Source organism: Anas platyrhynchos, chromosome 3 (genome assembly GCF_047663525.1).
Source record: "Anas platyrhynchos isolate ZD024472 breed Pekin duck chromosome 3, IASCAAS_PekinDuck_T2T, whole genome shotgun sequence".
Lineage (NCBI taxonomy): Eukaryota > Metazoa > Chordata > Aves > Anseriformes > Anatidae > Anas > Anas platyrhynchos.
Genome location: NC_092589.1, coordinates 53000938 through 53025628, shown reverse-complemented (window position 1 = coordinate 53025628; position 24691 = coordinate 53000938). Strand labels below are relative to the sequence as shown.

The 24691-nt window shown below is 39.0% G+C and overlaps 1 protein-coding gene and 1 long non-coding RNA gene across 4 annotated transcripts in view; one reads left to right on the top strand and one right to left on the bottom strand.

Moving 5' to 3' along the window:
• Positions 1-24691, bottom strand: part of UST (uronyl 2-sulfotransferase) — a 168794-nt gene that overhangs the window by 88976 nt on the left and 55127 nt on the right. For all 3 annotated transcript variants that reach the window (XM_027454344.3, XM_027454346.3, XM_027454347.3), the window contains exons 2-3: positions 20375-20418; positions 569-724 (exon numbers count right to left, since the gene is read on the bottom strand). In XM_027454344.3, the coding sequence (XP_027310145.2) occupies positions 569-724; positions 20375-20418 (200 nt within the window). The remainder of the gene's footprint in view (positions 1-568; positions 725-20374; positions 20419-24691) is intronic.
• Positions 8233-14053, top strand: LOC106016555 (uncharacterized). The gene is made up of 3 exons (XR_002401377.4): positions 8233-9088; positions 9311-9468; positions 11395-14053. It is a non-coding gene; the product is annotated as an uncharacterized lncRNA (long non-coding RNA).

Sequence of the window (24691 nt, the reverse complement as noted above, 5' to 3'; positions counted from 1 at the left end):
ATAATGTGAAAAAGGTAGACAAGTGAGAGGCTGAGATAGGTTCAGGGATGTGTCAGACTACAGCAACATGATTTAGCATGGCCTGGGGAAAAAAAATAAATTGATGCAAGTCATTACTAAAAGTGAATGGGAAAAGCCAGCAGAGAAACTGTTGGCTATTATTTATTCATACTCTGCTTAAAGAGACCCAAGCTAGGTCTGAATAAGCCAGCATGCCTACGTGACAAACGGCTGTGCCCTGCAGATACCTTAACACAGGTCCCAGAAGCTGTTAGCACCTAATTTCACTTGTAGTAACTCTTCTTGCATCTCTGCTGGATTAACTGCTATGTCGAGTACATTCAAGAGCTGTCTCACTGGAAGCTTTTTTTTAACATAACCCCCCATATCATGTTGCTCTAGGCTCTACCATCCATTTCTCCTGTTAACTAAAGCTACTTAGAAGATGATGAATACTGGCAGATCACTCAGGTAATACATCTTTTCAATATGATTTGTGCTAGTTCCCTTTGTTTATCAGCTTCACAAACTAAGAGAACAGGATCTAAGTCGAGCAGGAGTAACTTACCTGTTCATTTTTGGTCAGTCTTGTTTTGTTATGAATGTCAGACGTTACCAGGTTGAATCCATGTTTCTCTGATAAAATTCTTAAAAGCAAAACCACAGTTCGACTTCCACACTTTCCAACTCTGTTGTAGACCACCTGGCTGGGGAAAGGAAGTACCTAAATAAAGGTTGAAAAAAAAATGAGTCAGTATATTGCTATTTTTGGCTTTGTATCCCAGTCACAGAGTATTTTGCCTGTCAGCCAACAGGTATGTAGAAGAGAATTTCTAGGACCCTGCCCAGGTCAGAAACATTCATTTCCACCAGCAAGCTATAAGCTCTTTATAATAAAAACACGTCGCTCAGGAGATGGCAAACATAGACTTCCCCCTCATGACCTACTTTAAAGTAACAGCACAGATCAGTAGCTACACAAGGAACTCTAAGCCATGGCTGATGACTTCCAGTGAAGATGATGATGAACTTGTTGACTTGATGGGCTTGTTGACTGCCTCCATACAAAGAATGAAGAGCAGTGAACTTGTGCTACAGTTTGGCAGCTCAAAGTGAAGTTGATCTAATGAAAGAGGAATGCTCGAGTTGCAAAACTTCAGCTTTAAAGAAGCAACAACCAATTGGAGAGAGCTAAAATTAATCAACCGTTTCAATGTAAAATATAAACATGAATCTTCCAAAGTCTTAGAGAAGGAATTGTGCCACTGGTGAGGTACGTACTTGTGTAATAAACCAAGCCAGAAGACACTGCCAGGCCTGGAGGACAAATGGCACAGTCTGGTCACAGCCACACAGGTGACATTTACTAAGCATCAAACCAGACCAGCCACATCCCACCCACCTACCAGCAATGATCTCCAGCTCAAGTCTCTTGCACCACACTCCTGTCCCCACTCGGGAGACTGATAGTTGGCTTGGGCTATGCCAACTATCCAACTATGCCAAGGACTATTCAGATAATTTAACAGCATGGGCAGCTGCGACCCCAGACTTGGCACTCTTCATGCAACTGCTGCAGACACCAGTGCTCTTTACTGAATACCATCTCTCTGAAGCTGAAGGTAAGTTTCTTTTTTGGCTCCAAGAACAGCAAACAGAAGGTCGAAAAGTTTGAAATTTCTTCTTTCAGTTATTTCTCAGAAATTCCTATTACAGTTTGACAACATTTATTATTATAATTATTATTGTTTTTGAGGCAAAGAAGGAGGGACCAGGGGTGCAGGTGGGGTACCTGTGTGGTTCTAACAGTATTTTTCCAAGGCACAACCAAAAGAGCAGCTCATAACAGTTAACTAAATGCTTTTAGACAGCTCAGGTATTCTAGAAGAGAAGTGCTTCACAAATAAGCAAAGCAACACGTCATTGATGGTGCTTTGTATGCTAGACTAACATGAGCAAATTTAGCATGTTAATTAAGAAGTTTTATTACTAGACATTGAAACCCAGCTTAGAGCAATCACAGGAATAATAAGGCCAGTAATACAGGAAGTGGTTTGGCTCAAACCCCATATCACTTGGGGAAAGGTAACAGATCTACAGTCAAAACTTTCAAGGATGAAAGAATAGGACAACTGAGAGGTGAATATGATATCATGATTTGTGGGCATAAAAACCAACAGAATATGAAAACCACAAAGGCTGTCATTACAGTAAGTCCAGTGAGGAATTACGGCCACAAGTCTGCACCTAACATAAAATGACACCAAAGTCCAGAACTACCAAGTGTCTTCTACAACTATCTACAGGCTTGCCATGAGACCTGCCATGGATGGGTGAGCACCCACCTCTGCTCCATGCAGTGAAGCCTTATTTTGGCTATTTCCATTCAGACTGCTGACAAGGAAAAGGCTTTTGATTATTTCTCCAAATGAATATTTAGAAATAGCTTTCTTTAACTGCCAGCTTACAAACTGAACTTCATTAAGCCTGCTTTCATACATTTGCACCAGCTGTTTTCCACTTCTGGAAAATGTCTGTCTTGCCTTTGAGGCAAGACAACCAATGTCAGGAGTGATGGACTCTTCTTTTAAACACAGTGTGTCCTATCACACTTCAGACATTTTTCATGCAGAAGCTTTCATTTTTTGCTACTTAATGAATTGTTTGGATTCAGTCATGGCAGACATGGTGCCCCAAGCACAGCAACGCCTCTTCTGTACTGTCCTTGCTGTGCTCTCTCCATGTCCGCTACAGATCTCCCTCACTAATGTAGGCACAGCACAACTTCGACAAGAGGCAAACAAGGCTTCCTCTGCAGGAGTCAGTGGGCACAACTAGCTTTCTGCTCATTCAGCTGTTTGGATTTCTTCAGTGACATTGAGATAAGGTCACTGTTTCTTATCCATTATGTATTGCATGCTAATTTTAGCTATTGCCTTAAAAAAACCCTTCTAGCTCCTAAATTTCAGCTGCTCCTTACTAGTAATGAAGAGAAGATCAATGAAGCACTGACCTTGCCAATACTAGTCTACTGGTGCTCCTGGGGATGCCAGTCTCTTAGCTCCATGTCACCCGTGCTGCGTCTCTTGGAATTCAGATCCTCAAAACACACTATAAAGCATTTCATTGTACAGCTCACTGACCAAATGCTACTGCTGTCTAATAGAACACAATTTCCTTGACTTAGACTAGATACCAAAGCAAAATGATGAGAAATTGCATGATGTTGTAGGAATCCATTATGCATAGCCATTCCTGCAGGATATACAAAAGACTCTCCTGTCTATTTTGTAAGATGAATAAAACTGATGTTTGTTATTTATCTTCTAAGAGCAGAGTATTTTGTCATTCCGGTATATATTTCTAATATGTCAGAAGTCAGAGTGTGATTGTTATATGCACTACAGCTTTTTTACAGTTTTTTTTTCTTTTTTTTTTTTAAAAAAAAAAAAAGAAGAAAAAAAAGAAGTAAAAAGCAGTCTATTAAAGTACATAAAACAAGCACATCGAGCTATTCTACTGATTAGGGTCACTACTGATCAGAGATGTTAGGAACAGATAAAACCGGAGTGAAAAGGAAGGAGTACTATTCCATATCAGATTTGAGATCTGCAGACTGCTTTAGAAGCTTAAATCATAAAACCGGGAAACCAAAAAGTGCAACGAGCAATTCAGTGTTCTAAAGAAAGCTGGATGCAGCCTTGTTTTGTTCCTGGATGATTTCCAAGGGCTATTCTATCAGTAAAAGGCACTGTGAAGTCACATTATCACATTAGACAGTTGGTATAGCAAATAGCAGCAGCATCTAATGCTATAGACCAAGAATCACCTGTTTTAAAGACCTTTAAATTGGCCAACGCTGTCAGGACCTCACGGTTTCACCTACAGCAGCACACGTATGGCACTTAAGGAAAGCTTGTTTTTCTATTAAGACAACTGCACAAAATGTTTCCTGACACAAGGCCTGCAATGTGGTTCTAGGCAAGACATTTTCAGCACAAGGAACAGGTCATGTGCCAAAGCAATGGTGTGTCTCAACCTACAGTTACTTTTGCTGGTGGTGCAATCATGTTTTCTAGCAGTAGGATTTCTAACATAACAGCAGTCACAGAAGGCACAGAAGGGCTTCTGGCACTTCTCGTGAAATTGGAACAGCTAACAGATCTTCATCAGAGAAGGAAAATGCTTCCTCAGGAAACCCTTCAGATTACGTTCATAGAAGACTGCTAACAAAAATAAAAGGAGAAATCTAGATACCCTTACATATAATGGGAACATCATATATAATGTTGAATATTATATAAAGTGTTGGTCATTCATGGCACTTTGCTATCATCACTACACTTCAAGACCAAAAGAACATTACTATTGCTTCTAGTAGCAATGTTTAGGATATCCTTCACTGCAACATAACTATAAAAGCTGTGACTCCCCGTATTAGCTGTGGAAGGGGTAGGTATTTGGTGATCACTGTCTTGCTTGAGCTTTCTCCAGTACATCTCATCTGCTGATTCAGCAAGTGAACATGGGCCCCATAAAACACACATAACACACCACGTCTTCACTATTTTGCCACACTTATGTAAAGGTTTTCTATGAGAAAACCAGCCCCCTTATTCTTTAATCAATCTTTCCTACAGAAGCTTTGCTTCCCATGAAATGCAAAATCCCATCCTCAGTGGTTACAGAACTCCAAAGGTGATGAACTGGATGGTGCACCAGTACCTAACCTTTGATACTGGTAAGAGTATGTAGGGGAGAGTTTGGAAATGTTAAACAATGCTTCATAATTATTAACTGCTTTGATTTTCATATCAGAGTTGCACTTTGCAAGACAGTGAGCAAAAATTTTTCTACATTGATACTTAATTCATTTCAAGTGAATTTTGCTGCACTCAGATTAAATTCAATTTTTAATGAAATCCCTGATTTTATTACCCAAAAACTTTTGGATGAAACTTATTAATAAAATTCTTTAAAAAATAAAAAAAGAAAAGAATGAAAGCAAATAAAAGTAGGCCTTTGTAAAGTTTCTGTTCTAAGCGCAAATAATTTTGCCAGCTAACATCTACTAATCAATTTTGGCCAGTTTTCACCTTTGTTTCTGAAACTCACCTTCTTATGTAATGCAGTTCTGCTCTGCATGCAGACAATAACCATGGCAACGCAAAAAAAAAGAAACTAAAAGCAAATGCTCACTACAGATAGAGAAAGCTGAAATAAAGGGCTATTATTTCCAGAGAACTGTTTAGTTTAAAGGAGGCCAATATATCAATGCCTTGATTGAGTAAACATGTGAATGCACTTGGGTAGAATCGGACAAGATTCAAGATAAACACTACAGCTCTTAGATTGCTTTAGAAGAACACAATAATTAGCTGTAATCAGAACTTCACTTGTAGCACTGCTGAATGTGGCTAGCTTTAAGGATTCATTGCTGATGCTTTGCTAATGTTTTATCTATTAACGTCACCACTCCACTTACACACCTAAATGCAACAGAGAGTGTGCCCAATACACAAAGCCATGCAGCACAGAGGCTTTTGGTACTTAAACTTTCGTTTAATGTGACCGGTTCTCTTAAGACACTGCAAATCTGCTTTCTGCATTTTAGAAAGAGATTAAGTAATTTCTTGGAAGAAGAAGTACTTCTTCTAGAAACCTGAGTTTGTATCAGGATGATCTAGAAATGCAAGACAGAGACAACAAGGAACTTAAAAGGAAGTTTAAAAGAGGAACTCCTTTGTTTTCCCACTCACAATACCCACAACAGCAACAGTCAGACAATATAAGAGATCATGGCAGAAGAGACACTTGAAAAGAATGCTTCTTTTAGCGGAAACAAGATGGAAAACAGAGGTTTGGGATTTATAAACCGCTAATTGGGTTACATTTCATTTTGCAATGGGAGTTGCACCATATAGGCTAATTGACTGAGGTGATGCTTGGCAACATAATATTCATGTAACAATGCATAACTTCAAAACAATTAGAGTGACTTTATTGAGCATGGCATCAAAGCCCAGAGGTAATAAAAACAATTCAAACATATAATTAATTTTGGAGTTATACAAATTGGTACTTACAGTTATAGAAAAGTAAAACCCACAGTATAATTGCAACAGCTCTTTTCAAGGAATTGAAAAGTTATACAACAATGTACTTGTCAATTCAAACTGTTTTTTTTTTTTTCCTTTTGTTCCACAGTTAAAGAAGTAGACAAGAACCACTCTGAATGAAATCCACCAGAAGAAAAATTATGTTTATCCCAAAATGAATTTGTATTAAGGGTGACAACTGTCAAAGAGCTCTTTAGGCCACTAAGAATTTCCCCAGATAAATAACTCATGTCAGAGATGCACATACCCAAAAGCAGTCCATTATCTCCACAAATTTTGCAGGTAAGTGAATCACTCCAGTGACCGCTGTCCTTATGTATAAGAGAGGCCTGAAGCTGATGCCCTAACTGGCTCCTCCTTTCTCAGCAGACACTAACTTGCGGTCAGAAGATGCTCCACCTTAGCCATGTGAATGAGGCCAACCAACACACACACAAGTGATAAGATTGTGAAAACAAACACTTGCTAATGTCACACATCTCTGTGTAATACCAAATCTTCCCTCTGCAACCCCTCCATTTTCTTCCTGAACCACTGAGACACAATCATAAAACTTCAAAAATGGCTTACTGCGTCAAAGCAATGGTCTGTTTGGCTCATGAGTGGTGGAAGATGCTCATTATGGAGAGCAAGCAACACCCACCACTGTCTGCAGACCATTTCTCTCTGACATTTCTCCTCCTCTTCCAGCACACCCAAAAGAAACTCCAGAATTTTGTTAACCACCATGCATTTCATTTTTACCTTATCTTCTACTGTTCCCCGTGAACACCCACCCTCATATTGTGGGTTTCAAGAAGACAGATTAGATTCAATTAAATTCAATTACTAGCTTTGAGATCTTAGATCCATCTGATGCCTCTCTTTCTGTGAGGTTTGTAACAAGCCTGTCACAGACTACTTAAAGACAATCATCGAGGCCAGTAAGAGATAGCATATTGCAAAGATAACTTCAGGAATTTCTCCCCCCCACCAAAAAAAAAAAATAATCCCTTTCCAAACAAAAATTACCTTATTCTCACTTAAAAGTGCCTAGAACAAAGAATTACTAACACGAAGATTTACCAGTAGAAAGCGTGGTTGAAAGGTGAAAAAGTTACCTTCCCTCTCTTCCAGCTAAATATCATAGACACAATTCTGTCAAGCACCATCATGCTTCTCTGGGCAATCTGTGCCAGCATCTCACCACCCTCCGAGTAAAGAATTTCTTTCTTATATCTAATCTAAATCTACCCTCTTTTGCATACAGGTTTTAGAAGCTGTGGATGCCCCATCCTTGAAGTGCTCAAGGCCAGGCTGGATGGGGCTTTGAGCAACCTGATTTAGTGGGAGGTGGCCCTGCCTATGGCAGGGGTGTGGAACTAGGTGGTCTTTAAGGTTCCTTCCAACCCAAACCATTCTGTGATTCTCTGGGCAGCCTGTTCTAGTGCCCTACCAACATTAAAGATTTTTTTCCTTGTATCTAATCTTAACCTATCCTTTTTTAGTTTAAAATTGTTACCCCTCGTCATGTTACTAGACTCCCTGATAAAGAATCTTTCCTCATCTTTCTTTTAGGCCCCCTTTAAATATTGGAAGGCTGCTATAAGGTTTCGCCAGAGCCTTCTCTTCTCTAGGCTAAATAACCCCAGCTTTCTCAGTGCAATCATCCAGCCAATTACTTATCCACCAAGTGGTCCATTCATCAAATTCATGTCTCTCCAATTTGGAAACAAGGATGTCATGCAGGACAATGTCAAATGCTTTGCAAAAGTCCAGATTCTCAGCAGTATCTGTCTGCCTACCTGTAGAATGTAGTGGCAGTAGAAAAAGACAAGCTTTTGGAAGTAACCAACACTAAAGCAGACTAGACAGCATCATCCCCTTTACGGTTCACTGAAAATACACTTAAAACCACAAGAAAGATAAGGGTGAAGTTTGTTTGCAAAATCTGAAGTCCATACAGCTGCAGTGGAGCACTGAAAATAGGCAGCAGAATAAACAGAAGATTCTTCTGTTGCATCTTTATTAAGCAACTAATTCAATTGAAAAAGCATGACTTTTAAAAACAGAGCATTTCATCTTTTTGGCAGCTAACATATTTGGAAGAATAAGTTAAAACGTGTTCCCTAATGATTCAACAACCCTAAGTACCAAAATAATTGAAAACATAAGCATGAAGCACAAGCAACAAAAGAAGATTGGATGTAGACACAGTCCTCCCACTTACTAAGACAGAAGAAAACCGTTACTATAAAGTGTCTTTCAATGTTAGTGATTCCCAATTTGTCATACAGAACATATCTATATAGCCAATACCAAACCCTCCTATACACATATATATGTTTTTTTCCCTTTTTTTTTTTTTTTTTTTTTTTTCTTTCTGGGAAGTACTGAACCCCTATAATTCTGAAAAGAGCTAAGACCAAAGCATAAAGATGTCTGCCTGTTAAATCTTGGATCAGATCCTATTACAAGATACCAGGTCCTATTACAAGATACCACATCTATACATACAGCAAATTGATACTTCGATAATATCAGTAACAACCTGTGAAAAGAAAATTGCAAAGAGCAAGCTTTCAAAGTTAAGGCTGAACCTTGTCAACACATTTGGCTTTGCTCATTTTATCCCTCATGTCTGATTTATTTTCCTACAACAGCAGCTTGCAGGTGAGCAAAACCTCTACTTCTGCCATCTGCTGCTCAAGATTTCCCAGAAAAGAGAACAGAGACCAAGTTTATTTCAGGTATGTGAAACAACCATGATTTTTAAATTCAGCACAAGCATACAAAGAGCGAAACAGACTGGTAAAGAGCAGATGTTCATTCAGATCACTTGGCAGTTACAGGTGGTCATCGATATTAGGCAGCACCTTGAAGTGCGAGCAGACTCCTGGATCTAATCCCTCAGACCTGAATGGAAATGGTGGCAGCTCCAGCTCCTCTTGGGGATGAAGCAGGCGAGAGGGAATCACCCTACCAAGCAGGTAATGACTGGGGCTACAGCTGAACACCTGCTAGATTAACCACATCTTGTCCTTTCACCCTTTCTTAGCACAGCACGCTTTTCAGCCTCCTCTTCATTCTTCTTGCTTTCCTCTGCAATTGGCAACTTGTTCGCCTCTTCTGGGACCAAAATTAGACACAAATCTGTACCTTTTCACCCTAGCACCAAAAAGAACTGAACAACTACGCTTCATGTCTTGCAGATGTCCCTTTTTAATACACATGAGAATGACATTTAAAAGAATCGAAGACTGTCTCTCGTATACAGAGAGGTGCAGAACAGAAAGACCTTACTCTTTTCCTGTGGTTTGACCTCTCTCAACCTTACATGGGCGTAAGCAGATCACAACAGAAAATAATGGTAAGGCTGTCATTAGTTCTCTTCTGAAAACCAGCATTTTAATCTCTTAGTTACAAAGCTCCTCACATTGTGTAATTCCTCTTGCTGGCACGTGCCTATCTCATAACAAGATAAAGGAAATCAGTGATCCAAATTGTTCACTGATGCTGGCAATTGAGAGAATGAGCATGAATTCAGGTAGGTTAAAATTTTTCATGTCACTTCAATCAACCCAGCTTTCCACTGAGAGTTTTCCATGTACTATTGAAAAACCCTTAAGCTGCAGATTTTTTGCAAGCCAGATTCCAACTCCAGAGTACCTTCACATTTGTATATATATATATATATATATGTCCATGAAAATAAAAATATTGGAATTGTAAAGTTTAAAACCAATTGGTTTTCCTCCTGAGCCCAGGGTTTTGTACACTGTGATGTGCTCAGAACACACTGGCACAGTTATTCTCTGTTTAAGTAGTAAATCCTATCACATCCAACCCACATATTTATATTGGATACTTACAAAATAAGAGATATTAAGTAGCTAAGCCTGGTTTTAAAACTTTTTATAACACATTGTGGCATTGGAGTTCCCTTAAGTAACCTAACTACCTTGTAGCAGTTTCTGTGCTTCCAATGCAGTATTCATGAATTCACCGAGGGAGCCAATAATATTGGATTTGACTGTGGTGAGTGGTAGACTAAATAATTTATTCTTCTATATGCATTTGTCTTGCTTCACATTAAGGTTTAACTCTTTTGTATCTCTATTGTGGTTGACTATCAGTCAGGCTGTAGCTAGTGTAACACATCATGGTTTCACCACTACCAAGGACCTGTCACGCTGTGTCTCAGTTTGCCCTCCTATCCTTTACTTTAGCCCCTCTTCAGTACTTTCACATTTTATTTTAATGTTTCCAGCATGGTCTTAATCATGTCCGTATTTTCCATTGCACTCTGTGCAGGCACTTTACAAGTCAATTGCAGTATGAAATAAATGTTCTTTATAGCCAAAACTGAATTTTAATTTGTAAAACAGGCCAGTTGTGCTGATACTGGCAGGCTGGCTCTAGGGTGCTCCTGCTCCACATGCTCAGAGGAACTCAAAGGACCTGGATTTCCTTCAGAGCTTCTGAAGGTAACAGATTCAAATCTGGTTCATCACAGTATGTCACCACCTGGAAGGAGCAACAAGTAGCGCCTACATGAAGGATGATGGGCGACTCTTCCAGGGCCATTATTACTCACAGGGCCAGAATAACTTTCCAACTGACCAGAATTCACATCTGAGCCACAAATGTATCCCATGACTTTGGAGATGCCACATGCTGGAAGCCCAGTATCAAGTGCTCCCATTTTACCTTCCTGCAGTCTGAAATGATGAATCTGGCTTGCTCAGGGAAACCAAACTTCATTCCTGCTGCCCAGAGGAGGACTCCTTTCCATTACAACGGAAGGAACTTCTCCCTGCACCTAATCAAAAATCCCAAATGGTTCCAGCAGCAAAGGGCTCCATGTTCCCCCAGGATGCCAGGGCATTATTGGTAACATCCTGAGAATTACCTGTTCATATCCCCAGTGCTCCTGGCTTATATTACTCACCGAAACTCCTCCTCCACCTAAATTACCATCACTCTTGCACTGGCCCACTCAAGACAAAGTGTTCTCTTTGCTCAGTTCTGAGTCTATGGTTGACCACACATAGTTGAGCTCCCAATCTCCTTTTTGATTAAAGCTCATGGTTGTTGTTGAAGTACTTCATCACTATTTACTGTTCCCTCAGCTATACTTTATAGTTAGAAAACTATACAGTAGAAAAGTGCCAGGAGCTACAATCTTGCTTTTTAAATCACTAGGCTTTCAAATTAACATTAGAATTCCTATTTGTTCTTCAGTTTTGCAAGCCTTTTTAACATCTGGGTTTTCATGTTTTTTTTCTTCAAACAGAGTGGCTGGAAAAGGAATATTTTTTTCAAGTCAACAGAGATTCTTTCAGAATTGTTTAATGTTAATAGTTTGGGTTTTAAGAACATCATCAAGGAAGATGAAGCTTGTGGTAAAATCATGAATGTTACTACACTGAATCACAAGGCTTAGAAACCTCCACCAAATCAGTTTGTCACTTTTACAAGATATCCTGTTGTGCTACTCTAATCCAGAATGGCAGATTTTTATTTTCTCCACTGGAGGTTTAGGTCATCCAGACCTAGCTGTAAATTGGACCTCAGTATTATGAACCAGCATTTCCTAAACAACATATAATCAAGGCGGACATGATTTATTATATTTCTTATTTACCTGGCATTCTGTGGAGCCATGTATTTCTGCTAAGTTTCCTTACGTAGTGTAACATATATCCGTTGGAATGTATTTGATACAACAGTATTCTTATTTGAGTGGATATGACTAAGTGACTATAATGTCCTTCTGTGCTATGTTAGTTTATGAATACATTCCTGTCACGAAGGGGAAGAACAGGGAGAATGAACTGGGCAGCTGGAAATTTGAAACTGCGATCTGTAAAAGATCTTCATATGCTGTGAAATAATCTGCAAGGATGCTTAGCAGGTGAACAAAAATCAACTTGGTAGAAATCATGTACTAAATTTCAATGAAAATACAGAGCTCTATTAGCTTCAGAAGTGGGGACACTAATGCCTTGGACAGTTTATTAGTTATTGTACATGGTATAAAACAAAACCTACAGGTTAAAAAGTTGGTGATACCAGAATTTTTCTGTTTTGTGTAATACTGGAGTGACTGCTGTGTTAATGCCATAAGCAAGAAAAATCCACCTTTAACTATGCATGCAGCTTGACAATTAGAGTACAAATCAAATACAAGACACTTTCGAAGCATCTTTGAAATAAGTTAGATGAAAACTACAGACTGCTATCATTCACAAAATCTGCACCCCTGCTGTTGCTCAGTCTTTTGAAACTGAGAGGCTGAAAATGTAAGGCTTAGTAAAAAGAAAATTCTCTATTGTTGGAACTTTTTCAGGATATCAGCATGCATAGTATCCCTCATGGATTTATCTTCTTGTGACAGGCAGTCTGGCTTTAATTTCCCAAGTCTCTTTGTACTGTCCATTTACTATCAATCAATCTTCCCATATGAACATGTTTCTGATATACTATGAACTGAAGAGGAAAAAAATAATTAATGATCTTCTCTATTTTGGGGAAAACCAGTGGAAAACTATTTATTTTCCTGAAGATTCTATATCAGTAAATGAATATGAACAAAACAAACAAATTAGTTCTCTAGAACTATTCAAATATTTTTACAACACAATTCAGACTTAATAGTGCAGATTCTAATGTAGCTTTTGGCAATGTCTCTCTAATACTAGAGGGCTACATCATTCACCAGCTATAACTTTAGGAGGATTTCAACTGATTATAAATAATATACAAGGGTGTAATCTTCTGGAAAATCAGATTTTTATTCTCTTGAGATACTGTAATTTATAAGCAAGAACACAATTTCAGAAGAACATAAAATAATGATTGCCAATATTTCAACTACTCTTTTACAACCCTTTAATAAAATTAAGGAAATTGACAAGTATTTTATACGTATTTTTTAAATCTAAGTATTTATTGATTGTACTAGGCTCAGAAGCCCAGTTATACAGTAAAACAGTACTTCAAACTGTGAAGAGTGGTCCTTGTTGTTAAGACACAGAATTCTCTTTTAATATTTTGATTTTATCATCCATGTAATAAGTCTTGCAACTGCAGTAAGTTACTTACTGTATTTTAGCATTTCTGAATTCTGACAATTTTGGCTAGGTGAAAACTTTCACACTGCACAATCATGTCGTAAACAGCTCTTCTCTCTATAAGCAGGACAGGCTATTTTTAAATCACTGAAATTTCTGCCTTTCTCCCTCCACCCTCATCCAGATTGACTGTTTCTCTGTGTTTAACCTAGACTGCAGTAAACTATAGGATGGCTTGCTTCAAAGATTATCTGCCATTAACAAGAACAGAGAATTTAAATACTATGAAAACCACAGACACTTCTGATTCACAATTTTAAAATTCCTAGTAAGCATGTATCTGAAAGAAACCAGTCTTTTTTTGTGTATTTTTTAAAGTCAAGTAATTCATCCCTAACAAATTGATCACTTAATAGCGCATAGCACTACAGGAGTAGAAACCCATGCTCTCAAAAAGATTGCTAGCAATAAAGCAAAAGTTCAAGTGAAACAGGAAGTATCCACTCAAAAAATATCTTAACAAAGGAAAATATACAACTCTTGGCTGTTATCCTTGTAATGCTACCAAATAATTGGAAAAAAAAATGAAGTTGGCAAACCTGATGGATATGAAAACTCAAAGTAATGGAGGCAATGCTGACATCAAGACAAAATAAAATAATTAAAAGAAAGTATGTATTTGATAGCTGTGTGTGGCAATGAATGGGCACAGTGCATATCAAAGGCTGCTCAAGATTTCTGCTATATTTTCCTGTAGTCTTGATCCATATGGAAAACATGAACAATTAGTGCAAGACTAGTAGGTAATAACTAAAATAATGGTGTAGAAGGAATTTGTCCACTTTGCAGCTTCAAACAACAAAATCAATTTAAATTTTATTTTGTGCATGCGTTTTTGTTGTTGTTGTTGTTTTGACCTCATCCTGACCCACATCCATTTTTGTGTTCACTTAAAGCTTTGAAGTACTGTCACACAAGTGCTAAGGACAGGACTTTACTGACACCTAAACAGCTGCCAAAAGGCATCAGAGCCATGACAGGCATCCCATGGGAAAGCCATCAAGAAAAAGAGAAGGGACCACTTGAAAGTCATTTGTCATCTGTGTGCACAGCTCCTTTACACATATATATCAGCTGCACCAAAAGAGGGATGTATCCTGATGCTCTTAGCAAGTTCTCAGGGGAGAAGATCTCATCAGTAAAAACAGTAGGTTTGATGAAGATCACATCACTAGCCCTCAAAGGTCAGGTTCACCCCCATGGATGGAGAAAAAAAATCTGATTTGCTAAGGAAATAGCTAGAACAAATATTAGAACAGAGTACACAATTTTTATTCACTGAAATGCTCACACAAGAAAAAAAATCAACTGAACATCATCTGCCACTAATTAGCATCAATTTCACAAGTGTTTTTTTACAATAGGCTAGAGTCATTGATAGGCATTACTTAGATTCTGATCTACATGGAATGGATAAACAAACGATCACCTTGCAAAAAGCTTAAAATTAACCTTTTCAGATGTTTATAAGGAAAACAAACAAACAAACAAACAAACAAACAAACAAAAAAGAGAATGAGATAGACACTCAAACCAGGAAATCCAATGCTTTAACTTCAAGAGTTATTTTTTACTGATAGAATAGGAGGTTATATTTGGCTCAACTGTATTCCCTTTTTATCTGCCACATGCTAATAATACCAGCAAGATCAGGCTATGTTAGTGTTACTGGGAGTTGTTTCTACTCACAGAAAAGCACAGACAGATCTATTTTAGAACTAGAGAAAGTCTAAGATTAGTAAATCACTGGTTAAGTCTTCAGTTCCTAAGGACTAAAGAAGAGTGGCCTATGCTAGGTGTGTTACCTTCATACCACTGGCACATTCCCCTTAACAATGAAGGAAGCCTCAGCTGAGGGAATATTGGAAAAGCTGGCTGAATGAGATGTAAAGGGAGAACTAGAGCCACCTTGGTGATACTGATCTGTGGCACTGAACAAAACCTTCCTTGCCTACCTGCACTGGGAAAACTGCTGATGATACCTTTACTTGAAAGAGCAACCCAGAACCTTGACCTCCTGACATGTAAGCATGCTATTCCTTGTTCAGAGAAAAGTTGCTCCTTTCAGTTCTTCCACTGGGAAAAAAAATGGTACGTAAAACAAAATTTAAAAAAAAGGCACCTAGCTGTGATGAAAAGCCAAAACTAATATGATTTACAGTAAAATATTAGAATAAATTCTGCAAAACAGCTACTATTCAGTGAGTATCAGCTGTTGGTGGCTTTCTTCTACAACTACATATCACTAATGCTAGCTATCATTCATTTCAACCCTGGACAATGAATTGTTGTTCATTAACTCCATTCCTATTTTAAAGTAGACACACAAAATTAGAAACCCTTTGATTCTAAAAATCACCTCATAAACCTACCAAATACCCCCCTCATGTTTTCATTTCCTTCATGGCATGTTGTAATTCCCTCTGATTAATGCAGCTGGCATTAGGAAAACACTGGAGAGCTTCACATAACAGTGCCAAGTAGGACTGACCCCAGTTGAATGAAGCAAGACAAGGATATACTTCCCAGGATAAGTGACTGCCAGGAATCCAAGAAACAAATCAAGGGCTTTTTTGTCTATTCATTATGCATACTAATAAAGAAAGCTGTATCGTGTATAGAAGCCATGCATAGCTTCTATAGGTACATGAGGTAAGTCAGTGATAAAAGGAAGACTAGGGAAATTGTGGGCCTTCTCTAGAAGGAAATGGGAGACCTGTCTACCTGAGATATGGAGAAGACTGAGGTATTCAATGACTTTTTTGCCTCAGTCTTCACTGTCAAGAGCTCTATCCACACAGCCCAAGCCCCAGAAGGCAAAGACAGGGACTGGGAAAATGGTGAACCATCTACTGTAGTGAAAGATCAGGTCTGAGACCAGCTTAGGATCCTGACGGTGCACAAATCTATGGGACTTGATGGGATACATCTGTGAATCCCAAGGGAACTGGCAGATGTAGCTGCTAAGCCACTATCCATCATATTTGAGAAGTTGTGGCAGTCCAGTGAAGTTCCCACTGACTGGAAGAGGGGAAACAAATTCCATTTTTAAAAAGGGAAGTAAGGAAGATCCAGGGAAGTATTGGCCAGTCTGTCTCACCTCATGCAAAGATCATGGAGCAGATCCTCCTGGAAACTATGCTAAGGCACAAGGAAAATAAGTAGGTGATTGGTAACAGTGGCTTCACTTACGGCAGATCATGCTGGACAAATCTGGTGGCTTTCTTCAATGGGGTTACAGCACTGGTGGATAGGGGAGGAGCAACTGACATCATCTATCTAGACTTGTGCAAAACATTTGGCACTATCCTGCACAATACCCTTATCTCCAAATTGGAGAGACATGGATTTGATGGATGCTCGGTAAGAAAGTTGTCTGGATGGTCACACTCAAAGAGTTGCAGTCAATGGCTCAATTTCCAGGTGGAGATCAGTGACGAGTGGTGTTCCTCAGGGGTCAGTACTGTGACCAGCATTGTTTAACGTCTTTGTCTGTGACATGGACAGTGATACTGAGTGCACCCTCAGCAAGTTTCCCAATAACAACAAGCTGTAGGTGCGGCTGACACATTGGAGAGAAGGGATGCCATCCACAGGGACCTGGACAGGCTTGAGAGGTAGGCCTGTGCAAACCTCATGAAGTTCAACAAGGCCAAGCACAAGGTCCTGCATCTGGAACAGGGCAATCCTAAACACAGATACAGGCTGGGCAGAGAATGAATTGAGAGCAGCTCTGAAGAAAAGGACCTGGAAATGTTGGTTTTTGAGAAGCTTAACATAAGCAGGCAGTGTACACTTGCAGCCCAGAAAGCCAACCGTATCCTGGGTTGCACCAAAAGAAGTGTGGCCAGCAGGGTGAGGGGAGGGAGCCCATGGGGGACTCATGTTGGAGCAGTTTGCTCCTGGGGGATGGACCCCGTGGGATGGAGACGTGTGGGAGCAGTGCTTGGAGAGCTGCTGCCTGTGGGCAGGCCCCGCAGGCTCAGTTGGGGAAGGACGGCATCCTGTGGGAGGGACCCCATGGGGAGCAGGGGCAGAGAGTGACCGTGAGGGAATGGCAGAGACAAAGCCTCAGGGACTGACCGCAGCCCGTTTCCCTGTGCTGCACCGGGGGGGAGGAGATAGAAGAGGGTGTATGGGGAGAGGAGGGGGGGAGGTGAAGGTGTTTTTAATTTGCTTTTAGTTTCTCACTGCTCTAGTCAGCTAGTGATAGGCACTACATTATATTAATCTCCCTATGCTGAGTCTGTTTTGCCTCTGATGATAATTGTTGAGTGATCTCCCTGTCCTTATCTTAAGCCTTCAGCCTCTTCCATGACATTTTCTCCCTCTTTCCTCTGAGGAGGGGGAGTGAGAGAGTGGTTGTGGTGGAGCTCAGCTGTGTAGGAGGGTAAAACCACACAATCTGTTATCAGTGTATCTAAACACAGGCAAATACTTCAAAAAGCAAATTACCTGTGACTAATACAAGGCTATATCCCGCTATTCTACTGAGCTATCCACCAAACTTTCAGGAGTGAGGATGATTACATAAAAAGCCCTAAAAACTTTACTGACCATGTAGGCAGCTAATCACAGATTACCTACACAATCAATCACCTATGTACCTAATCAGCTGGCCTTTCTAGAGACAGCTGAGTTCCAGCTGGATGAGGCTGTGTTCACACAGCTTCAAACTATGTGTTTAGAAAGGCAAGGAAATTTTCCCAATGTAAACAGGAAAGTGTCTGGGTTGGATAAATCTGGCCAACGGCTACTATCCATTGGGGCATAGTTGCTATCCACAGTACTTTTCATCAGCAAAACAAAATTCCTGAAGTAAAAGTTACCAATATGTTAAATCTGAATAAAATTTTCAAAATTCAGAACTCTTATTTAGATTAGTGCTTTTTCCCTACTGGTACATCTAAGCATATTTGAATGCAAATGCAAGCATGACAAATACAGGTCTGGAGTAAACATTGCTTTATTCTTTGGAGCTGAGGGTTCACCGTGGAGACCAGGCAAACACAATCATGGAGGCTGATGTACTTCTGGGAAACGGAAGCTGACTACCTGAATAATTAGGAAAAAATTTAAAGACCACAAGATGGTACTAATTGAATTTTAAGTATGGAACATTTGCTTAGCTTTAGACTTCCCCTCTACCTCCCTCTCACCCCAATCTCAGTTAATAACGATTAAGTTAACAGGTGATTAAATCACTCCTGTATCCAGCCATTTGTATTTGCATATGCAGAAAACATGAATAACTTCTGTTCTTTGAGGAGACAAAACTCAGAAGTCCACCATCCCTCTTTAATTGGACTGTGTGAACTTGAGTGTAACAAATTTCCATGTACTTGCTGAAAGTTACAGATCTCATGCACACACTAAATTTGCAGGGAAAAAAAATAAAGTGAAGAATCCCGGTAGCTTGCTTTCACTGAGAACTGAGCTAAATCAAATTTGTTTCCACATTACCCTACTTCCTCTGACCAAATGCCAACCATTTCACCACACTATCTTACACATGTGGTTGAGCATTTAAAGTGAAGGCATTTAAACTGAAGGCTCAGGATGTGATTCCATGGTCACTTTAAACAGACATGAGTGGGAAATGCCATCAGAATGAGTGGCTCTTCACCTTCACCCCATCTCTAACTCCTCGTACCTGCTGCACTGGCATTCACAGTGGGCCACATCAGTGAAGCAATCTGTCTGAAAACTAAACTAGAAGAAATATGCATTTTTAGGTAACTGCTCCAGCTCCCTCACATGAACAGTTGTATCAGCCGAGTGGGAATCCTGCACCACTGTGAAAAATGACCCCTCCATCAGCACACTCCACTTTTTTGGCGTGAAGTGATCATAGAATTTCACCTTTTGATGAGGAGTTCTTAAAGTAGGTAAAATTTCTACTGAAAGGCCAAGAGAGCTCAGAAAAGCATTCAAGCATCTAAGTCCCATTAAAACAACATTACTTCAAGTATGCCCCCTTCCGCTTTGGTGTTTTACAAGTAACAGTGCAAATTCAGCATAATTTGGAAAGGAAACTTTCATAAAAAATGCACCCTGAAGTGTTACAGTTGCACAGCATAAAGACTACAAAACCACAGTTCTGCCCAAATACCTCAGTAAGATAACACACTGTACCAGCAGAAATAAAGTCAGTCTGGAGAAATTAAAAACAGCAGGAGAAATCTCTCTCTCTCTTTTTTTTTTTTTTTTGAAAATGCTACTATACAGAAGCAGTTATTAGAGCCTTGTTGTCTGGAAAGGCAGATACAAGATTGTATCAAATCAGGTTTTAGAAAATAAACCAGCAAAACAAAACAAGAGACCCTAAATTTCTGCTTCCACTTCCACTTCTTCCTCTTGAAGAACCATCACAATGTTGGCTCTCAGCTGTAATGTCATGAGATGCTATGACTACAGTAAGGGTGTAGACAGCACCACACAGACATACTTGATAGAAAAAGTATATTCTACCCCCATAAAATGGCTCATTATGTACACTTATTAAATATATCCTTCCACTCTGCTTGAAAGGATTGCTCCTGCAGCAGAGCCCATGCTTCAGGAACTGCTACCAGCAAAAAGGCCATCTTCACTTCCCTTATTAGCTCTCACAGTGGTGTCAAGCCTCCTGCTGCATACTTGCAATGCTATAACCATACAAATATTCATACAAAATGAAAACAGTTATAGATCGGACGTTCTAGCATGAATACAGTTTGTCCTCCAATGAAAGTAGTTCAACAGGAGTTGACCATTTGCAAGCAAATACTTTGCAAGAAAAACAACATTGCGACAACTGGTATGATTTCCAAAACAATTAAGGGATGCCTGTCCAAGAGAGACAAATCTTGTCTTCGCATGACTTTGCTGACAGAAAAAATTCATCACTAGAATCCTATCTCCCCTTGACTCAATGACAAAAATCCCATTAGTTTAATCACCCAGACATTTAACCCAAGTTACTTACAAATGCCTGAGAACACTGGGAAAAAAAGCCAGAAAGGCCAAGTGCTGTTGATGTAAACTCAGCAGGGCTGTTTTGCACATATTCCAGAACAAGTAAACATACTAAACGTTAAAAAATAAAATGAAAGAAAGCAAAAGCAAGAAGAAAGCAAATGCAAAATAAAAGCAGCTCACCTTTTGAGGGGGTGGTCCGTGGTCATCCAAGTAAGTGGAATTTCCTACAAAAAGAAGGGTGAAAATAAGTAAAACTCATCCAATGCAGCTTCAAAACTTGCCAATGCATAGAAACAGTTACCTTTATTGCATTGGTTCTGTGGTGTCAAATAATTCAAGGAAAATAAATACCCTCTGCTTTAACTTCTGCTTCAAATGAGAAAAACAGTATTAATTTGATGTGGCCACATTTATGGTAAAAGGTTAGATGCACTTCTTTTTTTTTTTTTAAGCATAAAATTAAATGGGCCAGGGCAGCTTTAATTAAACAGTCATGGCATTCAATTATTTGCATGACAAAAGTTGTCAGCTGCACCCTGGTACACTTCAAGCAAATGAATACAGTTAACCTCAAAAAGATTCTTAAATAGTAAAGTATCAAAGGCCTTCAACAGATTTTTCTCTGATGTAGTTCACAAGCATTCACTATCTTCCTTCTAACAAAGGTTTTTCCCAACCTCCAAGCTGCACCTTTGTTCCTAAGCAGTACAGATGGAATAGGATCTGTATTCTGATGTGATTATACATGTATGTGCCTTTCCAAGATGCTCTTTTAATTCAGAAGAAAATTTTCAGAAAAAAAAAAAAAAAAAGGCTTCTGAAATTCTAAATTGCTCTCTTTTTAGGTAGTTACAATAGAAAAGACAGCATTTTCAGACTTTATACCTATTACTTGCACACACACACTGATAAATAAAATAATCCCTCCCACACTCATCCACATGATGTCTCCTCTCCAGCTGTCCTTCCTGAACCCTTCTGCCGAAGGATTAACTATGAGCTTTCCCAACATGTCCCAGCAGAGGATAAAACCTTGGTGCAGGCCGAGAAGTTCTCAAGCCATGCATACATATCCTCCAAGTCATCCTCATATCAAAGACAGCAAAGGTACCTCTGTACTAATCTTACATCCGTATGGACTATGAGAATAACTTTTAACAAGTGTCTACTAAATACTCAAACATGATGTTGGTGAGGTCTCTAAAAAGCATGGTCCCTTAGTGAGCATCTCTACTCTCGGGGCGTTGAAGGAGCAGCAGATGATGCCTCTGGGGGAACACGAGATAGGTGGGGGGAAAACAACTTGCTACCAAAGAGCTCCTCTCTTGTCAATCTGGCCAAAAGGATGGTGTATCACATGATTTTTGAGAGTGCCACAAACAAATAAACAAAAAAACACAAAGAACTGGGTCTAGGAGGCCAACTTTTCTGCAGCCAACAGCCACCTTCTATACGATTTAACTGTTCAAGTGCTTCCATGACTCTGATGCAGAAAAACTCAACTTTCTACATATTTGACACAAATATCCACCCTCTGAATGACACAGCTGATTATTTTAATGCCATGGATAATTTCAATCATCCCCTATATCCATGGATGAAAAATTTCTGCTATCCTTTCCTCTGATATGGTTCTAACCGCCAGGATAGTCTTCCCGCACACAGACTGCTAACGGAGTCTCCTGTATGACCTTCTGGTAAAAGAGCCACCCGTACACACAGAGATGGTCTTGAAAATAAGCTTTTCAGAAAAATGTGGAGTTATACATTGGAGTGGTGCAAAGAAAGCCCTGTTAGTGCTTCTCCTCCTGCACTTACTCAGAAGTTAATTTTCCTGTAGGATCAGGCTTCATAGCAACTTTCACCTCTTTGTCATTAATCAAGCTGAAATACTGCCACTTCGTCTTTAGCAAACACCCATCATAGCTCATTTTGCTGAGGAGAAGGATTTGAAATTGTCTTCTATTGAGAAACAGATAATTACAGCCATTGTTTATATGATATCTTAGACTGCAGTGTCAAGAGAATCTGAAATATATTACAAGAAACATTGTTGAGGTATCCTTTAAAATTAAGGAGCCAATAACTTAAGCAATTTCACTTTCCTGTATCACTAACCTATGTTCTTGGTATGCATACTACATTTTCCTTTCTGCGTCAGTTTTTAATTATTACAATTAAATCCAAATCTTCCTGGCATCGAACATGGATCCTGCAGACTTGATTTCCGTTCTTATTTATTTATTTTATTATTTATTTATTTATTTTAAGCACAGTCTAGTTACTGCTGTATCCACTTTTCCACTTTAAGACAATAGTAAGTTTTGGTCCATTTTATAAAGCTCTTTTTCATGGCAATTTCTTACTCAAATCCAGAAGTAACAACTGGCTATATAAAATAATCACAAGACTGACACAAGTGGTCAAGCAAATTCAGAGTACTGATTTGAAATCCAGTCAGAATACCTTACAAATCAAGAGAAGGGGATGGAAAGCTACAGAAATTCACCACTCCCTTACACTGCCCCAAATGCCATGTGCTGAATTAGTTTCCTTCTCCTGCCAGTTCTTCTGCTTGGGCTCCTCAGGCATATAAAATGGAGCTGATTTCAGCATCCACAGTGTGCCAGACCAATTCAATAGTCTGAATTCTTTTAGGTTCATGTTTAAAATGAGTATTTGTTTTCAGTAATAAAAGTGAAACCTTTTGCTGTATGATTCATACCATACCCTTAGTAAAAACACTAAAATAATTCAACAAACCCAGCTGTGATGGCGTGGACTGAGCAGGCTCTGTGGTCTGTCTGCCAGCTCCTTAACCCTGTGAAGCCCTTCATGTGCTCTCATTGAGCATCTTATCATGGAAGATATCGTTCCCTTTGGCCACCACAAGTAGGGCAACACTACTTGAGCCTTAACATGTGCAGAAATACCCTGAAAAATACACACCAAGCTCAGAATATTTTTGCAGAATACCTGCAGAAAACAGTAATTTCTAATACAAGAAGAGGCAATGCATGTTACACATGGCTCCTAGGTTAGGTACCTACAAATTGTATGAACTTTTAGTGCCACTTCTCAGAAAATACATATCAGACTATGTTAATTAAAAATACAAACAAAAAAAAAAAAGGAAAGAAAGAAAAATCAGCATGATAGGTATGGCAACAGTGAAGAAACATCAAGGTAAAGCCAATCTATGAACTATTTTCTACTAAGAGATGACACAGAAGTACAAAAAATGGAAGTTGCACAGTAAAAATCAGGAACTTAGGAATGACTACCATAAACGCTGAAACCACTGTTCATCAGGCTGAAGTGTTTATTGTAACTACATCAACACAACCAGCTAATCTCAGATGGAGAATATGATTATGCAGCTTTTATATGCTCTGGCAGACAACAACTAGAACATTATACAAATATGCTTTTGACATTACTAAGTGTCACAAGAAGAGAAAATGTTTTCTGTGGTGCTGCTTTCTGTGTGAAGTGATAGAAGTCAACAGTTTTTCGTTAAGAATCTACTCCGTTCTCCTGAAACAACCTATTTCATTAAATTATTAATAGGATTTTTCTGAAACCCTTTAATAAACCTTTAATAAAGCTTTTGTTCTTGTCTGTCATCCAACGAGACACTTAAAGATTTTTTTTTTATGGAACAGAGTGTTTAGTCTTTAAAAAAATTAAATAAATCTGCCTTATAACTTTTTCTGCCTTCTTTTAATAGCACGATAGTCAATCATTAGAAACAACAAAGCAGACAGAATAATCAATGGTCAAAACAGTGGTATTATGCATTCCACAAACACACTCAGCAGCACACTTGCACTGACTGAACACAGTCTTTTCCAGTGTCTCAGGAAAAAAAAAAGAGTCCAGCTTTATTGCAGAACATGGTGAATATATGGAAGCAGTCCAGTTTTCTCCATAATTTATTATCTTTGAGGTTAAGTGAATCAGATGTATGCAAAATCTTTGGGGAAACCTTGTGGTTATGTTCCTTTTTTCTTGGAATCACTGAAGTGTGGGGGTTTTTGCTTGAAGCAAGCCAAGTTTAAACAGAGAAAGATGGTCAGTCTCCAGGATTAAGGACAAACATGACTGTGTGCAGTTCATAACCACAGAAGACAAGATTAATTGCAATCCTGGAAAAACATCTTAAAAAAAAAAAAAAAAAGAAAAAAGACTGGAGAGTATGGAAAGAGGTGGTAAATGGGCTTATGTATGAACTGAAGATCCTTTGATAGTAACTGAACCACAATCACTGCATTTGAACAATTTAGATATCATATGGAAAGAAATGGTCAGAGATGAAGGGAGAAAGCCAACATGGAAAATATGGCATTTTTACTATTTTCCTGCAGCAGGTTTTTCCCTTGGTGGGGATCACAAGAAGTGGTCTAAGGGAACTGGGATGCAGTTACTGCCAAATTTATCATGTCTTCTGAAAACACCACTTTGTTCTCTTTACTTGGTCACTGTCTCAAATTTCTA